General features: G+C 45.5%; 1 protein-coding gene across 2 annotated transcripts in view; it reads right to left on the reverse strand.

Moving 5' to 3' along the window:
• Positions 1-1,517: 1,517 nt before the first annotated feature.
• The window catches only part of OLFM2 (olfactomedin 2), a 69,037-nt gene continuing 49,725 nt past the window's right edge, over positions 1,518-20,829 (reverse strand). For both annotated transcript variants that reach the window (XM_090289521.1, XM_090289520.1), the window contains exons 2-6: positions 6,342-6,491; positions 4,610-4,756; positions 4,163-4,382; positions 3,733-3,839; positions 1,518-2,601 (exon numbers count right to left, since the gene is read on the reverse strand). In XM_090289521.1, the coding sequence (XP_090145647.1) occupies positions 1,924-2,601; positions 3,733-3,839; positions 4,163-4,382; positions 4,610-4,756; positions 6,342-6,350 (1,161 nt within the window). In that variant the 5' untranslated portion in view covers positions 6,351-6,491 and the 3' untranslated portion in view covers positions 1,518-1,923. The remainder of the gene's footprint in view (positions 2,602-3,732; positions 3,840-4,162; positions 4,383-4,609; positions 4,757-6,341; positions 6,492-20,829) is intronic.

A 20,829-nucleotide genomic window follows, 5' to 3' on the forward strand; every position in this document is an offset into this window, starting at 1 on the left:
GGGGCAGGGCAGCGCTGGTTATGATGCCAAGGACCTGTGGCGTCCATTTGAGGACTGGCATGCAGATGTGACAGACACACCGACACCTGTCCCTTTCTCCTGTGAGTCTCCAAGTCTGTGCGCATTTTGGACAGACTGTTGAACTCATCAGCTCTCAGTCCCCCCACCTTACTTTGGGAAAATTCACTATCAGAAAGCAGTGCCCTCCCTCCCTCCCACCGGTGCCCTGTGCTCATTTTGGAGACCTGCCTCCAGGTGAACACGGAGGGCTGGCGTGCGGACGTTCTAAGTTGTCCCAGCCCCATGCCTTTCTTTTTAAGCAGGTACCGAGCAAAGTGCCTCTCAATGTGTTTATCCAGGAATTGGTTCTTTCTCTATATCAAACTTGTTAATTTAAATGGAAGTTAATTCCTTTTCCTGAAGATTTCTTTAAAAATTTCTTTAAGTGAGAGCATTAAGCAGTCACATCTATTATGCATTGGTTTCCTTCACAATGTGGCCCCTGTGTCCCCAGAGATAATTTAATCAGGGAGGCAATTAATTAGAGCTGGGGAGCCTCTGTGGCCTCAGTGGGGGGTGGGGTCTGGGCCCGTGGAGCTCTTTGTACAATGGTTCTGCTCAGGATTCGGTGGGGACCATGTGTTGTGGGGGACAGTACTTCCTTTGTTCCCAGCCAGCAGCCCCAGAGGTCACTCCCCCCACTCTCCTTGCACTCGGCCTCACCCAGGTTACTAGGGGTCTGCCTAAAAGTCCTCATCTACTCTTGCCCTTCTGTGACCCTGCAGCCACCCCCTTTGTCTTATCACCAAAGGCTCCTGAGGATTTTGCCTCAGCTTACTTCGAGCTGTACCTGACTCCCTCTCACACCCCTTCCTGTCTCCAATACTTCCTAGCTTTGCCTGTCCTTCCCCTCCAGGAGCAGAGGTCCCTATGTGGGGCCTATGTGGGGCCCACGCCTGCCCAAGCCCCTACCAGATAAACGGGACTCAGGTGTGGGTGCGTTCAGCTGCAGGCACGCACTGCACCTTCAGGCTGTTTGTAGTCTTCTGTTACCGACGCAGAACAGGTGCGACTCATATAATCTGATTTTGAAATTACAAAGCAAAAGGAGAAGGAAAATGAAAAATTCTGTGTCCTACCCACTAATACCCAAATTCTTAAAAGCAGCCAAGTTGTTAAAAAAAAAAAAAAATTTAAGTTGCCAGAGGGCTCAGCAATGCACCAGTGATCAATGAGTGACAGAAATACACATTTGAGGCCAGTTTTCATTGTCGTGATAGAATTCTTGGGTGTTTGGATCAAACTGCTTTTAAACAAATTGCTTTCAATTGAAACAACTTTGCCTAGTTCCCCAAAGGGCTCACACTGCCTGCCCCCGAGGCTAGGCGTACCTGCCCTGGTTCCCAAAGCTTGCTGCATGGGACAGAGGGGTCCAGCGGGGATGGGTCTCCACGCTTGGACTTACCCTCCACCACTGCCTCCTGTGCCCCTTCCGGACATGCACAGCAACGGAAGCATCAGATGTCAAAGGTCCCGTTTATTCCAGCAAACCAGAAAGAAACGGTATAAATAAAAATAAAAAGAAACAGATCCATGCACTCAACTCCTTGGAAGGGAAGAGGGAGGGTTCAGAGAGAGGGATGAGAAAGAGGCAGGGACAGTGAATGATCTGGAGAGTCAGATCAATTAAACGAAAGAGACAGTGACATCAATAAAAAGGCAGAATGACAACTGGAGTATCAAAATCAGATCAACAAAGGAGAAGAGACAACATTGAGAAAATGCACCAAAAGAAATACAGAGGCAGAGAAGGAAAGCTGGGCAAAAGGCAGGGACAGAAAAAAAGGACAGGAGGGTAGGTGGGTCAACCACAGATCAACTTGAAGGGACACAGGCAGAGTAGAAAGGGCCACTGGTGGCCTTCTAGGGGTCCCCAGCAGTGCTGATGACATGGAAGAGGGTGACGTTGTAGAGCACCTGGTGGCCATTATTCCAGGTGTAGAGGGCCCGCTCCCGGGGGTTGTAATCCAGCATGGAGATGTGGGAGTACTGATTGTGGAAGGGGACGTCCGTGTACTCATAGCTGGACGTGTTGGTGAAGTAAGCAAAATAGACCTTGGCCCCAGCCAGGTGGGAGTTGGTCACGTAGAGCACACCACAGATCATGAAGGCCTCACCAGCACTGCGCTTGGGGTAGCCAGTGTCCCAGGACCGCATGACCTCGAGGGTGTGCGGGTCCAGCCGGCTGACCACAATGTTGCCTGCATTCTGGTTGGTGGTGTACACGGCCCAGAGCCCACTCTCATCCACCATGAAGTCCATGTCGGAGAAGCCTCCCCAGGAGTAGGGGAAGGTATTGTTGTAACCGGCTCCCGGAAGGCTCCTCTGCACCAGCACAGAGCGTGAGCGGAAGTGGTACTTGACTACCACGTTGCTCTGGTACTTGTTGTAGAACAGGGAACCATTGTACACCACGTGGCCTGTGCCGGCCCATGGCTGGGGCAGCAGGTGCTGGATAAAGTTCTGGCCTTTGATGAAGTCTCCCAGAGTGCGGAACTCCAGGACGCGCCGGCCCTTGTAATAGCCATCCATGTACCAGACCTACAAGAGAGCCACTGGTCACTGGGGGACTACTGCCAATGACCCAAAGTCTCCAGCAACCACTCAGGAATCAACCATGGTTATTAGGGATCAACAGTCACTAAGGAGTCATTAGTCAGTCATGGGATGACCAGTGACCATTCATGGCCTATCATAGGCCCAGTAACTAGGATCATTTGATCAGGAAGTGGCATTGGTCTTAAAACATAACTAATGGACAGTGCTTGATGCCCAAGAATCAGGAGAATTGCAGTCCCTGGGGACTCACTGGTTGTGGGAATTTACTGGTCACTGGCTGTTGGATGGTTAGTGGTTTTGGACAGCCATTCAGTAATGAGAGGTCACTTGAATTCATTGCCCATAGTAACACCTGCGACCATGAGATGACCAAGCCTGTAATCAGCATTTCCTCCATCATCATCACTCATCAGCATATTTATTAGCCTGTTCATTAGCCCTAGTGCCCTTACTAGGGCTGGTTACTGGGCTACGCATCTTAAAAACTTTAATGCTGACATCATCAGGACCCATTTGAAGATAAGGAAATTGAGTATCCAAGACATTAAGGAACCTTGGACAGCTAAGAATTGGTGAAACTGAGATGCAAATCCAAGTCTGATTCCCAAACCCAAGCTCTTAACCACCCAGTTGAACCACCATAATCTCTGGGAGGCCAATGCTCATGGCAGGATATCAGCCACTAGTATAGTCACTGGGCAGTTAATGGATGGTTCCTGAGGGTCAGAGGTGATGGGAAATTGTGAACATGGAAGCCACTGGAAGTCAGTGAGTGGTGCTGGGTGCAGGAAGTGGGGGTGGTCCTATGAAGGCACTGGTTACTATGTAGTTACTTAAAGGTCAGTGGTCATTGGAAGCTGGTCTGTAGTACTAGCAAACATTAGACTCTATACAGTCATCGGAGGTCAGTAGACTTGGGGATTCATAGGGTTGGAAGGTCCTTGATCCTGTGGTAGTCACTAGACAATTAAGGGGAGGTCCAAGGGCACTGGAGATCCCAAGACACTTTGGGCTACAAGAGACTCATTGGTGTGAAGTCACCAGGCACCTATGGGCAGCCACAGGCTATTTCCCTCCCAGGCTCTGACCCCTGGGATGGGCACAGTCACTCACCCGGCTATCCGCACTGGGGGCCATCGTGTCGGTCATCCAGGAGCCAAACCGGGACCCCATGGCTCGAATGGTGATAGGGTTACTGACCCCAGTCAGCTTCCCACAGCCTGGGAGGCAGGAAGAAGGGAAATAAGGGAGTGGGGGGTGGAAAGAGCCCAAGGGAGGCAGGGCAAGGATGAGATGCAATTGGGAAGAGTTGGGACCAGGGGTGAGAGTGGATCCAGAGATCTGGCTCCAAGATGGAATTAAGTTGAGGGTGAGGGGCTAAAAGTCAAGGGTCAGGGTCATTTCCAGCTTTGGGGTCTATCTTTGGCCTTGGAAAGGGAGGTTAAGGGTCCAAGTTTAGAAGTGAGAGGTCAAAACTGTCTAGTTTCTTTATATTGGGGCTGGGCATGGAGGCCAGGGGTCAAGGTCAAGGGTCAAGGCATACCCAGCTTCTGGGCACAGGCGTGGAGCCGGGCCTCCAGAGCCATCACCCGCTGCTGTAGGTCCTCATACCCGTAGGCACCCATCTCCTCCTGGATGGCTGCAAGGCTGCCGGACAGATTCCTCACCTCTTCCCGCAGGCGCACTATAGTCCGCGTGTCTGCCTTATACTGCTCCAGGACTGAGCTCAGGGGCAACAGCTCTGTCATCCTGTTCTTCAGTTCCTGCACACCGAGATGAAACTGTCGCTGATCCCTACTCCTGATCTTTGACCCAGACACGACCCCAACATTTGACCCATAACCTCACCTCTTATATTTGACATTTGGCCCATACTGGATCCTTGATCCCAGCCAACCCTCAGTCTTCCCAGATGTGATCCCACTCTAGAAAAATGAGCACCATTCCCAATTCCTCCTTTGACCTCTGACCTGAACCTAGAAGGACCCACCTGGAAGCTCTTAGTCGAGAGGGACCCATCAGCTGCCCGGAGGCGTGCGTCCAGGCTCCGCATGAGGGTCTCCATGCTGCGCACATACTGGAGGTCACGGTACGTCCGCAACTCAAGGACCTCCATGGACTGGGAGACATTCTGGACCTGGGAACTGGAAGGGTTAGAGACAGCCAGACTCCTGCCCCCACCCCCTCCCTAGAGATGCCACAGTTAAGACCTGGCAAACACCCAACCAACCTTCTCCTCCCCTGATCTTACCAACAGCCTCCCAATGGCATGCCCCTTCCCCTCCATCAGCTCTTCCTGGAATGGCCGCCACCACGTTTCAACTCTCCTTTCTTCCCTGGCCTCCTGCTGCTGCCCTAGCCCCCAATGGTCAGTTCTCCACACAGCAGCCAGAGGGAGCTTTCCAAAAGGAAGACTAGATCACCTCCTTCCCCTGAAGGCCCTGTGGGCTGGTTCGGCACCCTCGCCTGCCTCCTCTCCACATTCATCCACTCCAACCACCAGCCCCCTTCACTCTCACAGATTCTGAGTGCCTTCCGTCCTCAGGGTCTTTGCACTCACGGATCCCTCTACCTGGAGCACTGTTCCCATCGTCTTCCCATAGCCACTCCTTCCCATCCTTCAGGTCTCGACTTCAGAACCACTCCCTCAGAGAGGCCTTCTCTGACCACCTTAGCTGGTTATTATCTTCCCAGCTATGACTATTATCTGGAATGGTCTTATTCATCTGCCTCCTTCAGGGCCTAATCCCGTGTGCCCAGCACTGGTCCTAAGCAGATGCTTAATAAATAAAATACTTCCTGGCTAAATGAGTCAATTAAAATTCCCTAGACCTGGCCTCTCCTAACCCAGACTGGGTAACGTGAGCTACATGTGGCCAAGGTGAGCCCCACCAGGCTAAGGTGAACTCCAAGGCAACACTGGATGCTTGTTGAAATACAGATTTTCCACGTGACACTTAGAAGTTCTCAGAAACCCGACAGCCTGATACCCACCCTGGGCACCACGAACATTATACAGCCATTGTCAACAATCAGGGGACATCTCATGGATGTCCCAAACTGTTGGGGAAAGCAGTTCTGGTGAGGAGGGTAGGACAGGACCCTGTGGAATTAATGGGTGGGGGCCTCTTGTGCTGAGAAGGGTCTCTTCTGTTCTCTGCCAAGCCTCAGATTCCTCCTTTACAGGATGATGGTGTGAGACAGCTGGTCCCTTTCAACACCAACATTAGAATTGCCTAATGGGCAGTCAGCTGAGCAGTGGCAAGGGACAGCAAGTCTATAAAAGGATGTATTGAATGGGGACCGCTTTCTATTGACCACAATCAGGGGAAGGAATCTTTATACAAGCCTCTTGGGATAGAGAGTGAGAACCCTCCCCAAGGGACACAAAACATCTTTCTAGCAGGTGAGTCTGGCAAACTAAAGGTCTAAGTAGGGTGCACACAGCGGGGCAGGCCGGAGCTCACACATGCAGGAGACAAAAATGCTGCTACTGGGGGTCTCTTTCTTCCTGGTCCCCACACAGCGCTCCACTTCTCCTCCAAAGAATCACTGAGCAGATATTAACTCAAATATCCATGTGAAGGGAAGGCAGATTCTCTGCCAGCTCTGAATAACCTGCATGGCTAGATGTGGCCCCGGCTGACCTGGATGGGAACAGAGGGCAGTTTGGGAATTGGGCAAGTTCTCCAGCTTCCCCAAGGAACCTGGAAGGTTCCTACCTTCTCCATCAGCTGCCGCAGCTCCCGACTCCTGCCATCGCGGGAGCAGGTGCTCTGTGCAGGGATGACGGCCGTGCAGATGCATTTCCCATCGGGGGCTTGGGCCGAAGTATATAGCTGCCAGCCTTCCTCTGGGCTTTGGAAGAGGGTCTGTGGGGAGGTCAGGGATTAGACAGCTGGAACCTAATGGGAGACCTACCCACCACCACTGTGGGAGCAAGGGGACCTGGAGAAACAACAATGCCATTTGCTGGAGCCTTGGAATGTACCAGACCGTGTGCTGAGTGCCTGGTGCATGGAAACCCATTTTACATACAGCAAGACTGAGGTACGAGAGGTTAAAGAACACGGCAAGGAATTGTGGGACTCAGTTGAGCCCTTCCACAAGATAGGAATTTATTCTCTCACACATGTTTGTGCACACACAACATTGCCTCCATAATCACCATTAGAAATCAGCCTTTTAAAAAGTTGTTATTCTATTACAGTTATTTAAGAAAAATGTTAATTCTATTACAGTTGTCCCAGTTTTCCCCCTTTGCCCTTCTCCACCCAGCCCATGCCCCACTCCCACAGTCAGTACCCATCCCATTGTCCATGTCCATGGGTCATTCATATATGTTCTCTGACTAGTCCCTTCCCCTTCTTTCCACCATTATTCCACTCCCCCCGCCCCTCTGGCTGCTGTCAGTCTGTTCCCTGTTTCCATGCCTCTGGTTCTATTTTGCTCATTAGTTTATTTTGTTCATTACATTCCTCTTATAAGTGTGATCATATGGTATTTGTCTTTGGCCAACTCTCTCATTTCTCTTAGCATAATATTCTCTAATTCCAAGCACACTGTTGCAAAAGGTAGGATTTCCTTCTTCCTTTCTGCTGTGTAGTACTCCATTGTGTAAATGTACCAGTTTTTTGATCCACTCATTTACTGATGGGAACTTAGGCTGTTTCCAAAAAAAGGAAAGAAATAGGCCTCCTCATACTGACACCCAAACCTGGACCTCTTTCTGCTTCCCCAGCCCAGCGTGACATATGAACTCTGGATATACCTTATTGTTCCCACCCCACCTCTGCCCCTGCTCCTGAGGAGCCCAGACAAGGTAATGGCCAAAGGGTGACAATTCTTACAGAGACTCCAGGCCCTTGAATAGGAGCCATCACCTTCAGACTCCTCCTAATTAAACTTCAAGTTAGTTCACACCACTCAGATATTTCAGAGATCAATCATGGCTGTGTTTCTCAAGCCATATCTTTAAAACACTGGCAATCTTACCAGGTGTGCTGGAAGGGGGTCCTCTGTGGTCAAATAAGTTTGTGCATTGTTCAAAGCACACTGACTGCCAAAACTTGCACATTTCTCTGAGCAATATTTTTCTGATTTATCACCTTGGGCAAGGGAATCAAAAAAATAAATAAATGGGACTAAATCAAACTAAAAATTTTTGCACAGCAAAGGAAACCATCAACAAAACAAAAAGACTACCTACCGAATGGAAGAAGATATTTGACGACGATATATTCGATAGGGGGAAATATCCAAAATTTACAAAGAACTCATACAACTCAACACACACACACACACACAATTTAAAAAATGAGCAGCCCTCCCTGACAGGTGTGGCTCAGTTGGTTGGGTGTCATCCCACAAAGTGAAAGGTCGCTGGTTTGATTCCCAGTCAGCCAATTGATTTCTCTCTCTCTCTCTCTCTCTCTCTCTCTCTCTCTCTCTCTCTCTCTCTCCTTCTCTCTCTCTCTCTCTCCCTTTCTCCCCAACCCCTTCCTCTCTCTCTAAAATCAATAAGTATATCCTTGGGTGAGGATTAAAATAAAAAATGGGCAGAGGACCCAAATACAGTAGTCCCTCTCTATATCGCGGTTCAGTTATCACGGCCTCACTATATCGTGGGATTTTTTAAAATATCATATTTAATTATTTTTTGCAGATTTTTTGCTATATCACGGGACTTTGCTGTACTGTATATGTATGTTGTTAAAGTTACATAGGTTTAAGAGTGTAGAATATGTTTAAGAACATAAGTAGTGTTTATAAAAGTGTGGAAAGGGTTAATAAGGGAGTGGAAAAGGTTAATAAGGGACTGGGAATGGTTTATAAGTGTGTGGGAAGAGTTTATAAAGCCTTAAAATATATATAAATACTAAAATAAATGTAAGGTTCCTACTTTGCGAATTTTCACCTATCACGGGGGCGGGGGGGGTCTAGAACGTAAGACCCACAATAAGTGAGGGAATACTGTAAACACTTCTCCAAGGAGGACATATAGAAGATAGCCAACAGACACATGAAAAGATGTTCAATGTCACTAATTATCAGAGAAGGTAAATTAAAATCACAAGGAGATATCACCTCACAGCTGTGAGAATGACTATCATCAATAAATCAACAAACCACAGTATTGGTGAACATGTGGAGAAAAGAGAACCCTCATGCACTGTTGATAGAAATGCAGATTGGTGCAGCCACTGTGGAAAACAGTATGGAGATTCCTCAAAAAATTAAAAATGGAACTACATTATAACCTAGCAACTTTGCTTCTGGGCATATATCCAAAGAAACCCAAAAAACTAATTCAAAAAGATATAGGCACCCCTATATTCACTGCAGTATTATTTACAATAGCCAAGATATAGAAGCAACCATGTACCCATCAATAGACGATTGGTTAAAGAAGATGCAGTACATATATATACAATGGAATATTACTTGGTCGTAAAAAAGAATGAAATCTTAGCATTTGCAACAACATGGATGAACCTAGAGGGTCTTATGCTAAATGAAATAAGTCAGGCAGAGAAAGACAAATACCATATGATTTAACTTACAAGTGGAATCTAAAGAACAAAATAAATGAACAAATGAAATAAAAACAGACTCATAGATGCAGAGAACAAACTGATGGTTGTCAGAGGGAGGGGGGTTGGGGGGCTGGGTGGGAAAGGTGAAGGGATTAAGAGGTATAAATCAGTAGTTATAAGATAGTCACAGGGATGTAAAATACAATATAGAGAACATAGACAATAATATTGTAAGAACTATGGGTGATGCCAGGTAGATGCTCGAATTATTGAGGGAAATCAGTTAATAAATTATATAAGTGTCTAACCACTATGCTGTCCTCCTGAAACTAATATAAAATGATATTGAATGTCAAGAGTAACTGAAAAATAAAATAAAATAAAGTAAGCAGCCCTGACTGGTGTGGCTCAGTGGATTAAGCACTGGTCTGTGAACCAAGGGGTTGCCGGTTCAATTCCCAATTGGGGCACATGCGTGGGTTGCAGCTGGATCCCTAATTGGGGGCATGTGAGAGGCAACCACACATGGATGTTTCTCTCCCTCTCTTTCTCCCTCCCTTCCCCTCTCTCTAAAAGTAAATAAAAATAAAATCTATTTTTTCTTTTTTTAACTTTTTTTTTCATTGTTGTTCTATTACTGTTGTCCCAATTTTCCCCCTGTTGCTCTCCACTGCCCTCCCCCACTGCAACAGTCAATCGTCATCCTGTTGTCCATGTCCATGGGTCATTTATACTAGTTCCTTGACTAAAAAATAAAATCTAAAAAAATAAAAAATAAAAGCACTGATTGCCACTGTATGGCACATGCTGGGCCCCCAGATCAGGCCCCCTTGAGCTTCCGTAGAACATACTGGAGTTTGTCACAAGTCCCAATCCTTTTGTTTTTATCAGGGCATGATGATCTCATTTGTTCAACAAGTATTTGTAAAGCGCCTACTGTGTGTCAAACTCTATTCTGGATACTGAAAGCACAGCAGTGAACAAAACACGCAAACACAAAAGCTCTTCTAGGAGTGCACATTAGAGACAGAAATAAACCAATAAGTAAACATCAAGTATTTAAAGAGTGACAAGTGCCATAGCAAGAAGTAATACAGGGAAGAAATGATGGATGACACAGGGGTTAGAGGTTGTTAGGGGTTACAGTTTTAGGGTGGCCTGGGAAAGCCTCCACAAGAAGATGCATTTGAGTCAAGACCAGAAGAAGGTATAAGGTGAGGGAGAATCATGTGGCTAGCCATCTGGGGAAGGATATTCCAGACAGAGAGAACAGAAGGTGCAAAGGCCCTGAGGCAAGATCATGCCTTGGCATGTTTAAGAAACAGGGAAGAGGCTGGTGTGGCTGGAACAGAGTAAGCAAAGAGGTAAGTGGTGGCGGGGAGGAGGGAGATGAGGGCAGAGCGGAGACAGGACATCATGTTCGGGGCCTGTAGGCAGTGAGGAGGATTGGTGTTTGCTCTAAGTGAGAGGGGAGCCATGGAGGGTTCTGAATAGATGGACATTACCTGACTCACAGGCGCCCTCTGGCTGCTGTGGAGGGAACAGACTATGGGGGTTGGAGTACAGGGTCAGGGCAGGAGACTAGGGCAGAGGTGACTGATGGCATGTCCAGGCAAGAGATGAACATAGAGGTGGTGAACATAGAGGTGGGAAGTGAAAGACTCTGTTCCTAACCAGGATGCATTCCTACAGGCACCAAAGAAATTCTGATAAAAGCAAAAGTGTTTTACAGAGAAACAAAGCCCCACAATAATTGATCATTTGCAAGCCGTTAACTGAGCGCCCAGCAGAGGCTGTTCCCATGAGTTGTAGCAGAGATAAACCAGGCTGTGAGTTACGCACAATCTCAGAGTCTCCAGCTATTATACGCCCACCTTTTTCTCTCTCACTCAATAAAGTCTTTTTTTAAAGCTTATTGGAATGTGAGCGGATGATATAATTGTACAGATGAGCTTGACTCCTCACTAACTTATAAGAAAAAAACCCATTCATAAACACCAGCTGAAACTACTGTAATTTTTCATTCTTTGTGCCTTATGTACACCCTTCTGAAGTTGGGGGGACCCCTCTTTAGGAGTCCATGTCTCCCCCGTGGAGGAATGAAGTCACTCACCTTCCCAATTTCCTCGCATGCAGGTATGATTCAGGTGGAGCCAGCACTCCTGCCTCTGCAGTCTTGCCACAGAATTGCCCAGGATCCCCCACTGCCAAGAGCTTCCTCTGGTGGTCTGAGCCCACAATGCCTTCGCAGGGGACAGGCAGTGCCTCCCACCCGCAGGCCCCATCCATGCCTCATAGGAGCTGGTGATAAATATCATCTATCCCTCTTGCCTCCCTGGGAGGAGAACCCTGTGGCGTGCACTGCACAGTCTCCCAGGGGAGCCCATTAGGACCTGTGCTCCAAGGGCCCATAGCAGCACGCTGTTCACTAGCTCACCCTGCACGATTTCCTTTGCTTCTCGTCTTGCTTCCCCCACTGGTTCCTCTTGGGATCACCTGAAGGTGAACGCTTGTACTCAACTCCTCTCCTCCAGCTCTGCTCCAGAGGGAGCCTGACCCAAGACAAGACAGGTGACCCAAGACGAAAAGGGTGATCCTAGAAAGCTTCCCCCTTGGTGCTGGGAGAACATAGGACTAGCTTTGCCTCCTTCCACAACAAATCCAGTTCTTTAAAAACACACACAACACGACACAAACAAACAAAAAACAATGAATGTGAGTTCCAACTTCCCCGTCCACGTCCCCCTAGCTCTGATCCCCAAGGAATTTGGACAAAACCCCCTGAAAATTCTCACTTGTGCAGAGACAAAGCTGCCCAGTACAACATAATTAACATCTCCTTTCTACATTTCCTAGCCTGTGCTTTGAAGCAAACAATCCACGTTCTTTCAACAATTGAAATATTGAATTGCAAAAGAGAAGCAAGATTTAATTGGCGAGGAGAGGCAGCCTCCACGGCTTTCCTAAAATAATTGTGTGGACGCACCCCGCCAGAGTGCTCTCTGCAGCAGTGTAATTAAATGCCTGGAGTTTGGCTGCCTACTCTCAGCACAGCAGAGATCCTGAATTTTGCTCCTCGTCAGGTTCAAGATTAAGTACACAGACAGTTCACGTCCCAAGGGACCACTGGAATGTCCTGGAAGGCTCACTGTTTAGGGGTCCAAATGCCTGCTCTCACAGACTGAGTTTAATTTGGAACCAAAGTCATGAACTCTTGGAGGTCGCAGCCCCAGGGACAGAGAATGGCCTATACAAAGGGAAATGCTGTAACAGCAGGTGCACGAGCCCAGGAGCTCCCCGGGTACAGACACCTCCAACAGAGTGGCCTGTGTCACCTCAGACGCAGCAAATGCTCCCAAGAAGCCAGCCAATCTCAACTCAGCTGCTGGTTCCAAGTTTAATATTCCTGCTAATGAGCTCTAAGAGGGTACGCTATACACTCAGTGGCTGCTCCTCAGATTGTCTTCCTGGCTGGGATTTTTCAAATACTTTCACTGAGGCTGCTGCCCCAATTAAGCTGATGTCTCTGTAACAGATCCAGGATTGACTGGATATGAGAAACTCAGGAAGAATGTTTCTCGCTGTCACATGCAGGGTCATCATCTCAGCGCACAGCTCCGCCACCTACGCCTTGGTTTAAAAACAATTTCTGGGTCTTCCAGGGGCGGAGGATTGCTTCAAGATCCTGGGGGCAGGCAGCCAGCCAGCACTGGCTATCGGGGATTAGCCAACGGGAATAGAGTAAGCAGCTGCCTCTTAATAAGACAAGGATATTATTGCATTTGAGGCTGGACAATTTAATCAGGAAGCAGAAATGGCTTGGGGCTTATAAATTTATTTGTACCCTGCCTTGTTCCAGAGAGAACTCAGAGTGGTTTACAAGAATATGTAAAATACCACACAATGGCTCCAATTAAATAGAAGAGTGGGAATTAGATGTTTCTGGAGGGCAGTCTGCCAATCCAGGGCCAGAGCTTTAAGGTTTCTGCATTTATATTTGACCCAGCCAAGCCAAGTCTGAGAATTTAGCCCAGGGAAACCATGTGGACAAACACGCAACTGCTACAGAGACCCTCATTAAAGTGCTGTTTAAAACTGGACAATTGAAGTTTTTTCTCATGTTCCCTGGCAATAAGAGGATTGATTTCAAAACTTAAGGTGCATTCACAGGGGAGAATACCATGAGGACATTAAAATTTCCGATTAGCTCCGGCCCGGTGGCTCAGTTGGTTGGAGCATCATCCCATATACTGAAAAGGTTTTCGGTTTGATCCCCCATTGGGGCACATACGGGAGGCAGCCAATCAATGTTTCTCTCTCACATTGATGTCTGCTTGTCTGTCTCTTCTCTTCTCTTCTCTCTCTCTCTCTCTCTCTCTCTCTCTCTCTCTCTCTCTCTCTCTCCCCCCTCCACTAAAATCAATAATTAAATATCCTCGGGTGAGGATTTTTTAACAATCGGAGCTTAGTGGGGATTTTTATTGCTATCTTCAAAAGTATCTTATTTTCTAAAATGAATGCATATTGTTCTTGTAATAATTTTTTTCAATCCTTTATTATTATTTTTTTTTGTTGTTGTTGTTGTTTGCAAGGGAGAAAAGGAAGAAAGAGAAAAGTGGGTGCATAAAGACAGGAATGAGGCTAAGAAAAACTCATTCCTAAAAAACCTGAACAACCAGCATATGGTTGGGCCATAAAAGTGGCTCCTAGCTCCTCAGCAGCCAACTGAAAAAGGGAAAGCTGGTCATTTATGCCGTTCCCAGTGTCCTGAAACGAAGTACACCAGATGCTCAGGAGAAAGCGTAAGTATTTTTGTACCAAGAACAGGCAAGGCTCTCTCCCACAGTCCTCCCAAAAAGGGGTCTGTGTGACTTCACCAGCATCTTTCCAGACAACATCCTTACGACAGAAATGACTCGTTCTCTGGCTGCCTCTTAGTCCCACTCAGATGGTAGAGCAGAGCCACAGGGTTGAGAACTGTGTCCTGGGGTCAGGCTGCCTGGGTTTATATATTGGCTGGGCCACTCACTTGCTGTGCAACATGGGCAAGCCAGTGAACCTCTCTGTGCCGCCATTTCCTCATTTGTAACAATGGACATGATAACTGTACTTACCTCACAGGGTTGCTGGGAAGCTTGAATGTGTAATACATACAAGCAATTAGAACAATCATCAGAAGTGTTTGTTGTTATTATTGTTATAACCCTCACAACACTCTAAAGCCAGTTGGGTAACTTTCTGAAGTCAAAATGGTTTGAGGTTGATGCAGTCACGAAATTGAGACAGACTGCAAGGACTGGTGAAACTCATCAGTCCCTGTGGAGTTGGGGCTGAGGCTGCGGAGTGATGAGGCATCACAGAATGGCCAATCCGGAGAGGAGTGAGTGAGAGCCCGCGGAGGATGGGCAGAGACGCTTGCTGCATCCCATCCCCATGTGGCTCAGAGGCCTCCTGTCCCAGGGCATCTCCTTGATATAACTTGGTGGAGGTGAGTCCTGCTTCACCTTCAGCAATCAATGAGGTCCACAATGCCATGTTCTCTCTGCCTCGTCTTCTAGTTGTCCTACCTTTCCTGGAACACACCATGCTTTTTCCCACCTCCAGGCCTTTGCACTGGCTGGACCCTCTGCCATCAGCGTTCTTACTCTGTCTCCCGTTCAGGCTCACTCTTCCCATGGCTGCGGCTCAAGCATAAATGTCTGTTCCAAAGGCAGCCCCTGCCATACCTGTCCCATGTAGCCCACCTCCCAAGCATCCTGTGCCTTTTCCCCCTGATACTTCTATTTCTTGCTATACGTTAAGCATTGTTCTAAATGCTTTGCATGTTTTAACTGATTTGATTCTCACCACAAAACCAGGGGACAGGCACTGTCATTATCCTCTTTTGAAGATGAAAAAAGTGGGTATAGGAGGGCTCATGTCTCTTGACCAGAGCCTCATGCCTTGGAAGTGGTGGACCTGGGATAGAACGTGTGCCATCTGGCTCCAGCCTGCAGCATCATGCTGCACCTCCCCTGTCCTCCTTCAAGCCCTGATCACAGTGGCCATTAGGAAGCGCCTCATGGGTGTGAGGAATCCTGTCCGTTTTGTTCATCACTGAATCCCCCAGGCCTGGCACAGTGTTTGTTGATGCTAGTTGACCAGTGGGACAGAGAGCAAATATCTTCACAGATCCACCATGCCTTTCCCTTCTGCCACCGAAGGAGTACGGTCTGAGATCACGCTGCAGACAGATGCCCAGCAGGCTCAGAGGCAGCTGTGGGTGGAAGGACGGCCATGACGAATGATCAGGAGCATGCTTGTCTGTCATGTCTGAGCCATGACAGGGGCTGCGCCCCTTTGCAGGGCGTGAGATAATAGCAGGCTACCCCTGTCAAACCTCGAAGCATTGGGCAAATCCTCCCTGAGTGATAAGCTTGACAGGCCTTAAAGAAGATGTCAGCTCATTCATGCCAAGAGGGAGAACTGGGGCCTCCCTTAGCCTGAGCAGCTGGGGCTTTGCCTGTGAGAGACTGTGACGGGCAGAGGGGCCAGAATGGGGAGCACACTCCAGTCTGTCCATTCATTCATTCACTCATTCCTTCCTAATGTAATTAACTCATCTTTCCCTGAAATTCTATCCAGGCTGACAGCACAGCACAACCTCTGACCCTCTGAAGACACCCAAGTCTCTGCAGAAGACCCCAGCAGCCCCCGAGCCACAATCCAGGCCAGTACTTATGTTCTAGCATGCCTTAGTCTCTGCCATCAGCGCGCCAATGCAGACCAATAATCAATGAAATAGGCTTTCCTGAGAAAGGCAGGAAGAGACACAGGTCTCTGAGTTCAACTGATTTCCTTCCCTTGTGCCAGAATTTACAAAGGCAAAGACTCAATTTAAATTCAGAAATAAGCCAAGATTTGGAAGCAGCCCAAGTGCCCATCAGTAGATGAGTGGATAAAAAGTTGTGGTATATTTATACAATGGAATATAATTCAGTCATAAAGAATAAGGAAATCTACCTTTTGCAACAGCATGGATGGATATGTATTATGCTAAGTGAAATAAGCCAGTCAGAAAAGACAAATACCATATGATTTCACCTATATATAAAACTTAATGAACAAAATAATTTAACAAACAAAACAGAAACAGACTCATAGATACAGAGAACAGACTGATAGCTGTCAGAGGGGAGGGGGGTTGGGAGCTGGGTGAAAAGGTAAAGGAATTAAGCAAAGAAAAAAACTAATAATAAATGACCCATGGACAACGGGGTAATGGGGTGGGGATGGACTGTGGGAGAAGGGTGGGCAGGGTGGGAGGGAGCAATGGGGGAAAGAGTAGGACAACTGTAACAGAAAAAACAATAAATAAATTACAGAAAAAGAAAGAAAAAAACTAATAGACACAGACAATGCTATGGTGATTACCAGGGGAAAGGGGGGGTGGAGGAAGAAGAGAGTAAAGGGGAGATAAGTGGTGATGGAAGGAGACTTGACTTGGGCCGTGAACACACAATACAGTATACAGATGCTGTATTACAGAATTGTACACCTGAAACCTATATAATTGTATTAGCCAATGTCATCCCAATAAATTCAATAAAATTTTTTTAAAACCTAAAAAAATCAGAAATGAAAGAGAAGTGACAACGGACACCACAGAGATACAAAGGACTGTGCAAGAATGCTGTGAAAGGCTGGACACCACCAAATTCAATAACCTAGAAGAAATCGATGCGTTTTTAGAAATATAGCTTTCCTAGACTGAATCGTAAAGAACTGGAAATCTAAATAGACCATCAACAGTAATGAAACTGAAACAGTCATCAAAAACCTCCCCCCAAATAAAAGTCCTGCCCTGGCTGCTGTGGCTCAGTGTATTGGGCCCTGGCCTGTGAACCAAAAGGTCGAAAGTTCGATTCCCAGTCAGGGCACATGACTAGGTTGCAGGCCAGGTTCCCCAGTTGGGGGCACGTGAGAGGCAACCACACATTGATGTTTCTCTCCCTCTCTTTCTCCCTCACTTCCCCTCTCTCTAAAAAGTAAATAAATAACCAATGGATGTATCTTTCGCACATTGATGTTTCTCTCCCTCTCTTTCATCCTCTCTTCCCCTCTCTCTAAAAAGAAAAAATAAAAAAATCTTTTAAAAATAAAATAAAAGTCCAGGACCAGATAGCTTCATTAATGAATTCTACCTAACATTCAAAAAAGATATAACACCTATCCTTCTCAAAGTCTTCCTCAAAACTGAAGAAGAGGCAATACTTCCTAACTCATTTTGTGAAACCAACATTACCCTGATCCTAAAACCTGGCAAGAACAACACAAAAAAGGAAAATTACGGACCAAAATTTCTGATTAACATAGATGTAAAACTCCTGAACAAAATACTAGCAAATTGAAAACAACAATACATCAAAAAAAGATCGAGTGGGGTTCATTCCCGGGGGAAAGGATAGTTGAACATATGCAAATCAATCAGTGTGATACACCGAATTAACACAATAAAAGATAAAAATCACATGATCATATTAACAGATGCAGAAAAAGCATTTGACCAGATACAACATCCACTTATTATTATTAAAACACTCAATAAAATGGGTATAGAAGAAAGTACCTCAACATAATGAAGGACATATATGACAAACCCTCAGTTAATATTATACTCTGTGGTGAAAAACTGAAAGCTTTTTCTCTAAGATCAGGAACAAGATAAAGATGCCCACTCTCACCACGATTATTTAACATAGTACTAGAAGTCCCAGCCAGAGCAATCAGGCAAGAGAAAGAAATAAAGGGCCTTCAAACTGGGAATGAAGAAATAAAATGATCACTTTTTGCAGATGACAAAATTCTATATATAGAAAACCCTAAAGACTCCACCAAAAACTATTAGAATCAATAAACAAATAGAGTAAAGTTGTGGAATACAAAAATCAATGTACAGAAATCCAATGCATACCTACATACTAACAATAAAATATCAGACAAAGAAATGAAGAAAACAATTCCGTTTGTCATTGCAACAAAAAGAATAAAATACCTAGGAATACCAACAATGCCTGAGCTCTTCATCACCCTAGGGCCTCTGAACATCCTGCTTAACAAAGGGTGTGGAGGGCTTATACACTGAAAACTATGCAACATTTTGGAAAGAAATTGAAGAAAACACAAAGAAATGGAGAGCTATTCTGTGTTCATGAAGTGGAAGAATCAACAGGGTTAAAATGACCATATTACATTAAAACAATATACAGATGTAATGCAATCAAAATCAAAATCTCAATGGTATTTTTTTTCCAAAGAAATAGAATTTAAAAACCATCAAATTTGTGTGGAACCACAAAAGACCCCAAACGGCCAAAGTAATACTGAGAAAAAAGAACAAAGCCAGACTTCAAATTACACTACCAATCACAATAATCAAAACAGCATAGCACTGGCTGGCAGGGCTCAGTGGACTGAATGTCAGCCTGCAAACCTAAAGGTCACAGGTTCAATTTCCAGTCAGGGCACATTGCTGGGTTGTGGGCCAGGTCCCTGGTTGGGGGCACACGAGAGGCAACCACACATGGGTGTTTCTCTCCCTCTCTTTCTCCCTCCCTTCCCCTCTCTCTAAAAATAAATAAATAAATAATTTTAAAAAACTAGTATAGCAGCGACAGAAATACAGACACACTGACCAATGGAATAGAACTGGGAGACCAGAAGTAAAGCCACATGTATATTGGCAACTAATTTTTGACACAGGCACCGAAAACATACAATGAAGAAATAAAAGGTTCTTAAATAAATGGTGTTGGGAAAATTGGAAAGCCACATACAAAAGAATGGAACTAGACTGCTATTTAACACTACAAAAAATTAACTCAAAATGGATCAAACACTTAAATACATGAAAAGATAAAAGACATAGAAGAAAACATAGGTATTAAACTTATGGACCTTGCTCTCTGAGAGCCTTTTATGAACTTGACCCCAAAGGCAGGGGAAGGTAAGCCAAAAATAAATGAGTGGAACCACATCAAATCAGAAAGCTTCTGCACAGCAAAAGAAACCATCAGCAAAACAAAAAGGCAACCAAGGGAATGGGAGAAGATATTTGCAAATAATACCTCTGATAAGGATCTACTATCCAAAATATATAAAGAACTCATACAACAACAAAAAAACCCTATTAAAAATGCACAGAGGACCTGAACAAACACTTTTCCCAAGAAGACATACAAATGGGTAACAGTATATGAAAAGATGCTCAATTTCACTAGCTATAAGGAAAATGTAAATCAAAACCACAATGAGATATCACCTCACACCTGTTAGAATGGCGATTATTAACAAGAAATAACAAGTGTTGGAGAGGGTGGGAAGAAAAAGGAATCCTTATACACTGCTGGTGGGAATGTACATTGGTACAGTCACTATGGAAAATAGTATGGAGGTTCCTCAGAAAATTAAGAATAGAGTACCATTTGATCCAGCAATTCTTCTTCTGGGTACCTACCCCCAAAATTTGAAAACACTTATTTATAAACATATATGTACCCCTATGTTTACCACAGTATTATTCACAGTAGCCAAGACATGGAAACAACCTAGATGTCCTTTAACAGATAACTGGATAAGAAGATGTGGTACATCTATACAGTGAAATACTGCCATTTTCGACAACACAGATGGATCTTGAGACTACCACGCTAAGTGAAATAAGTCAGATGGAAAGGACAAGAACTGTATAATTTCAGTCACATGTGGCATATGAAACAGAAAGTAATAAACAAACAAACAATTTCATAGATACGGACAACAGTATGAAGGTTACCAGAGGGTGAGGGGAGGTTGAAGAGGGTAAACAGGGTGGTGACAGAGGGAGATTAGATTTTGCCTGGTGAGCACACAATGCAACATATAGATGGTGCATTATAGAACTGTAGACTGGAAACTTATGTAATGTTATTACCAATAAACTTAATTTAAAAATTTACAAACACAGTTCATTTCCTCCGAGTGTGGCTCAGACTGTGTTGGAACCACCACAGACCCCTGAAGAGAGCAGGGTTTATGGCCCGAGGTCTGCTTTGAGGCTACAAGTTCTCACACAAGAGCCACATCAAGCTTGCTTTGAAAAAGCAAATCTCCCATCCCAGCACTCAAAAACAACACATTTGAGAAAACCCTTCTGGAAGAAAACAAGTTCTCACTTGAGCCTTCTGAGTCTCATGGAATTCCTCTCAAATTCTCAAAGACTCCTCTGTTCTTTATCACCCCAGGGCCTTTGAACATCCTGCCAACGCCACAGTCATCCAGGTGAGCCATGGCTTGCACCAGGATAGATATGACAGACAAAAGAGTAGATTCTTATGTTTCATTTTGTTTTAATTTTTAATTTTTATCTTTCAATTACTATTGATATTCAATATTATATTAGTTTTGGGTATACAGCATAGTGGTTAGACATTTTTATAACTTATGAAGTGATCCCCCAATAAGTCCTGTACCCACCTGACATCATACATACATAGTTATTATAATGTTATTCATTACATCCCCTGTGCTGTACTTTACATGCCCATGACTATTAAGTAACTGCCAATTTGTACTTCTTAGTCCCTTCACCTTTTTCACCCAGCCCCCTAACTCCCTCCCTTCTGGCAACATCCATTTCTTCTCTGTATCTATGAGT

The sequence above is a fragment of the Furipterus horrens genome, unplaced genomic scaffold (assembly GCF_987537825.1).
Source record: "Furipterus horrens unplaced genomic scaffold, mFurHor1.1.pri manual_scaffold_10, whole genome shotgun sequence".
Classification (NCBI taxonomy): domain Eukaryota; kingdom Metazoa; phylum Chordata; class Mammalia; order Chiroptera; family Furipteridae; genus Furipterus; species Furipterus horrens.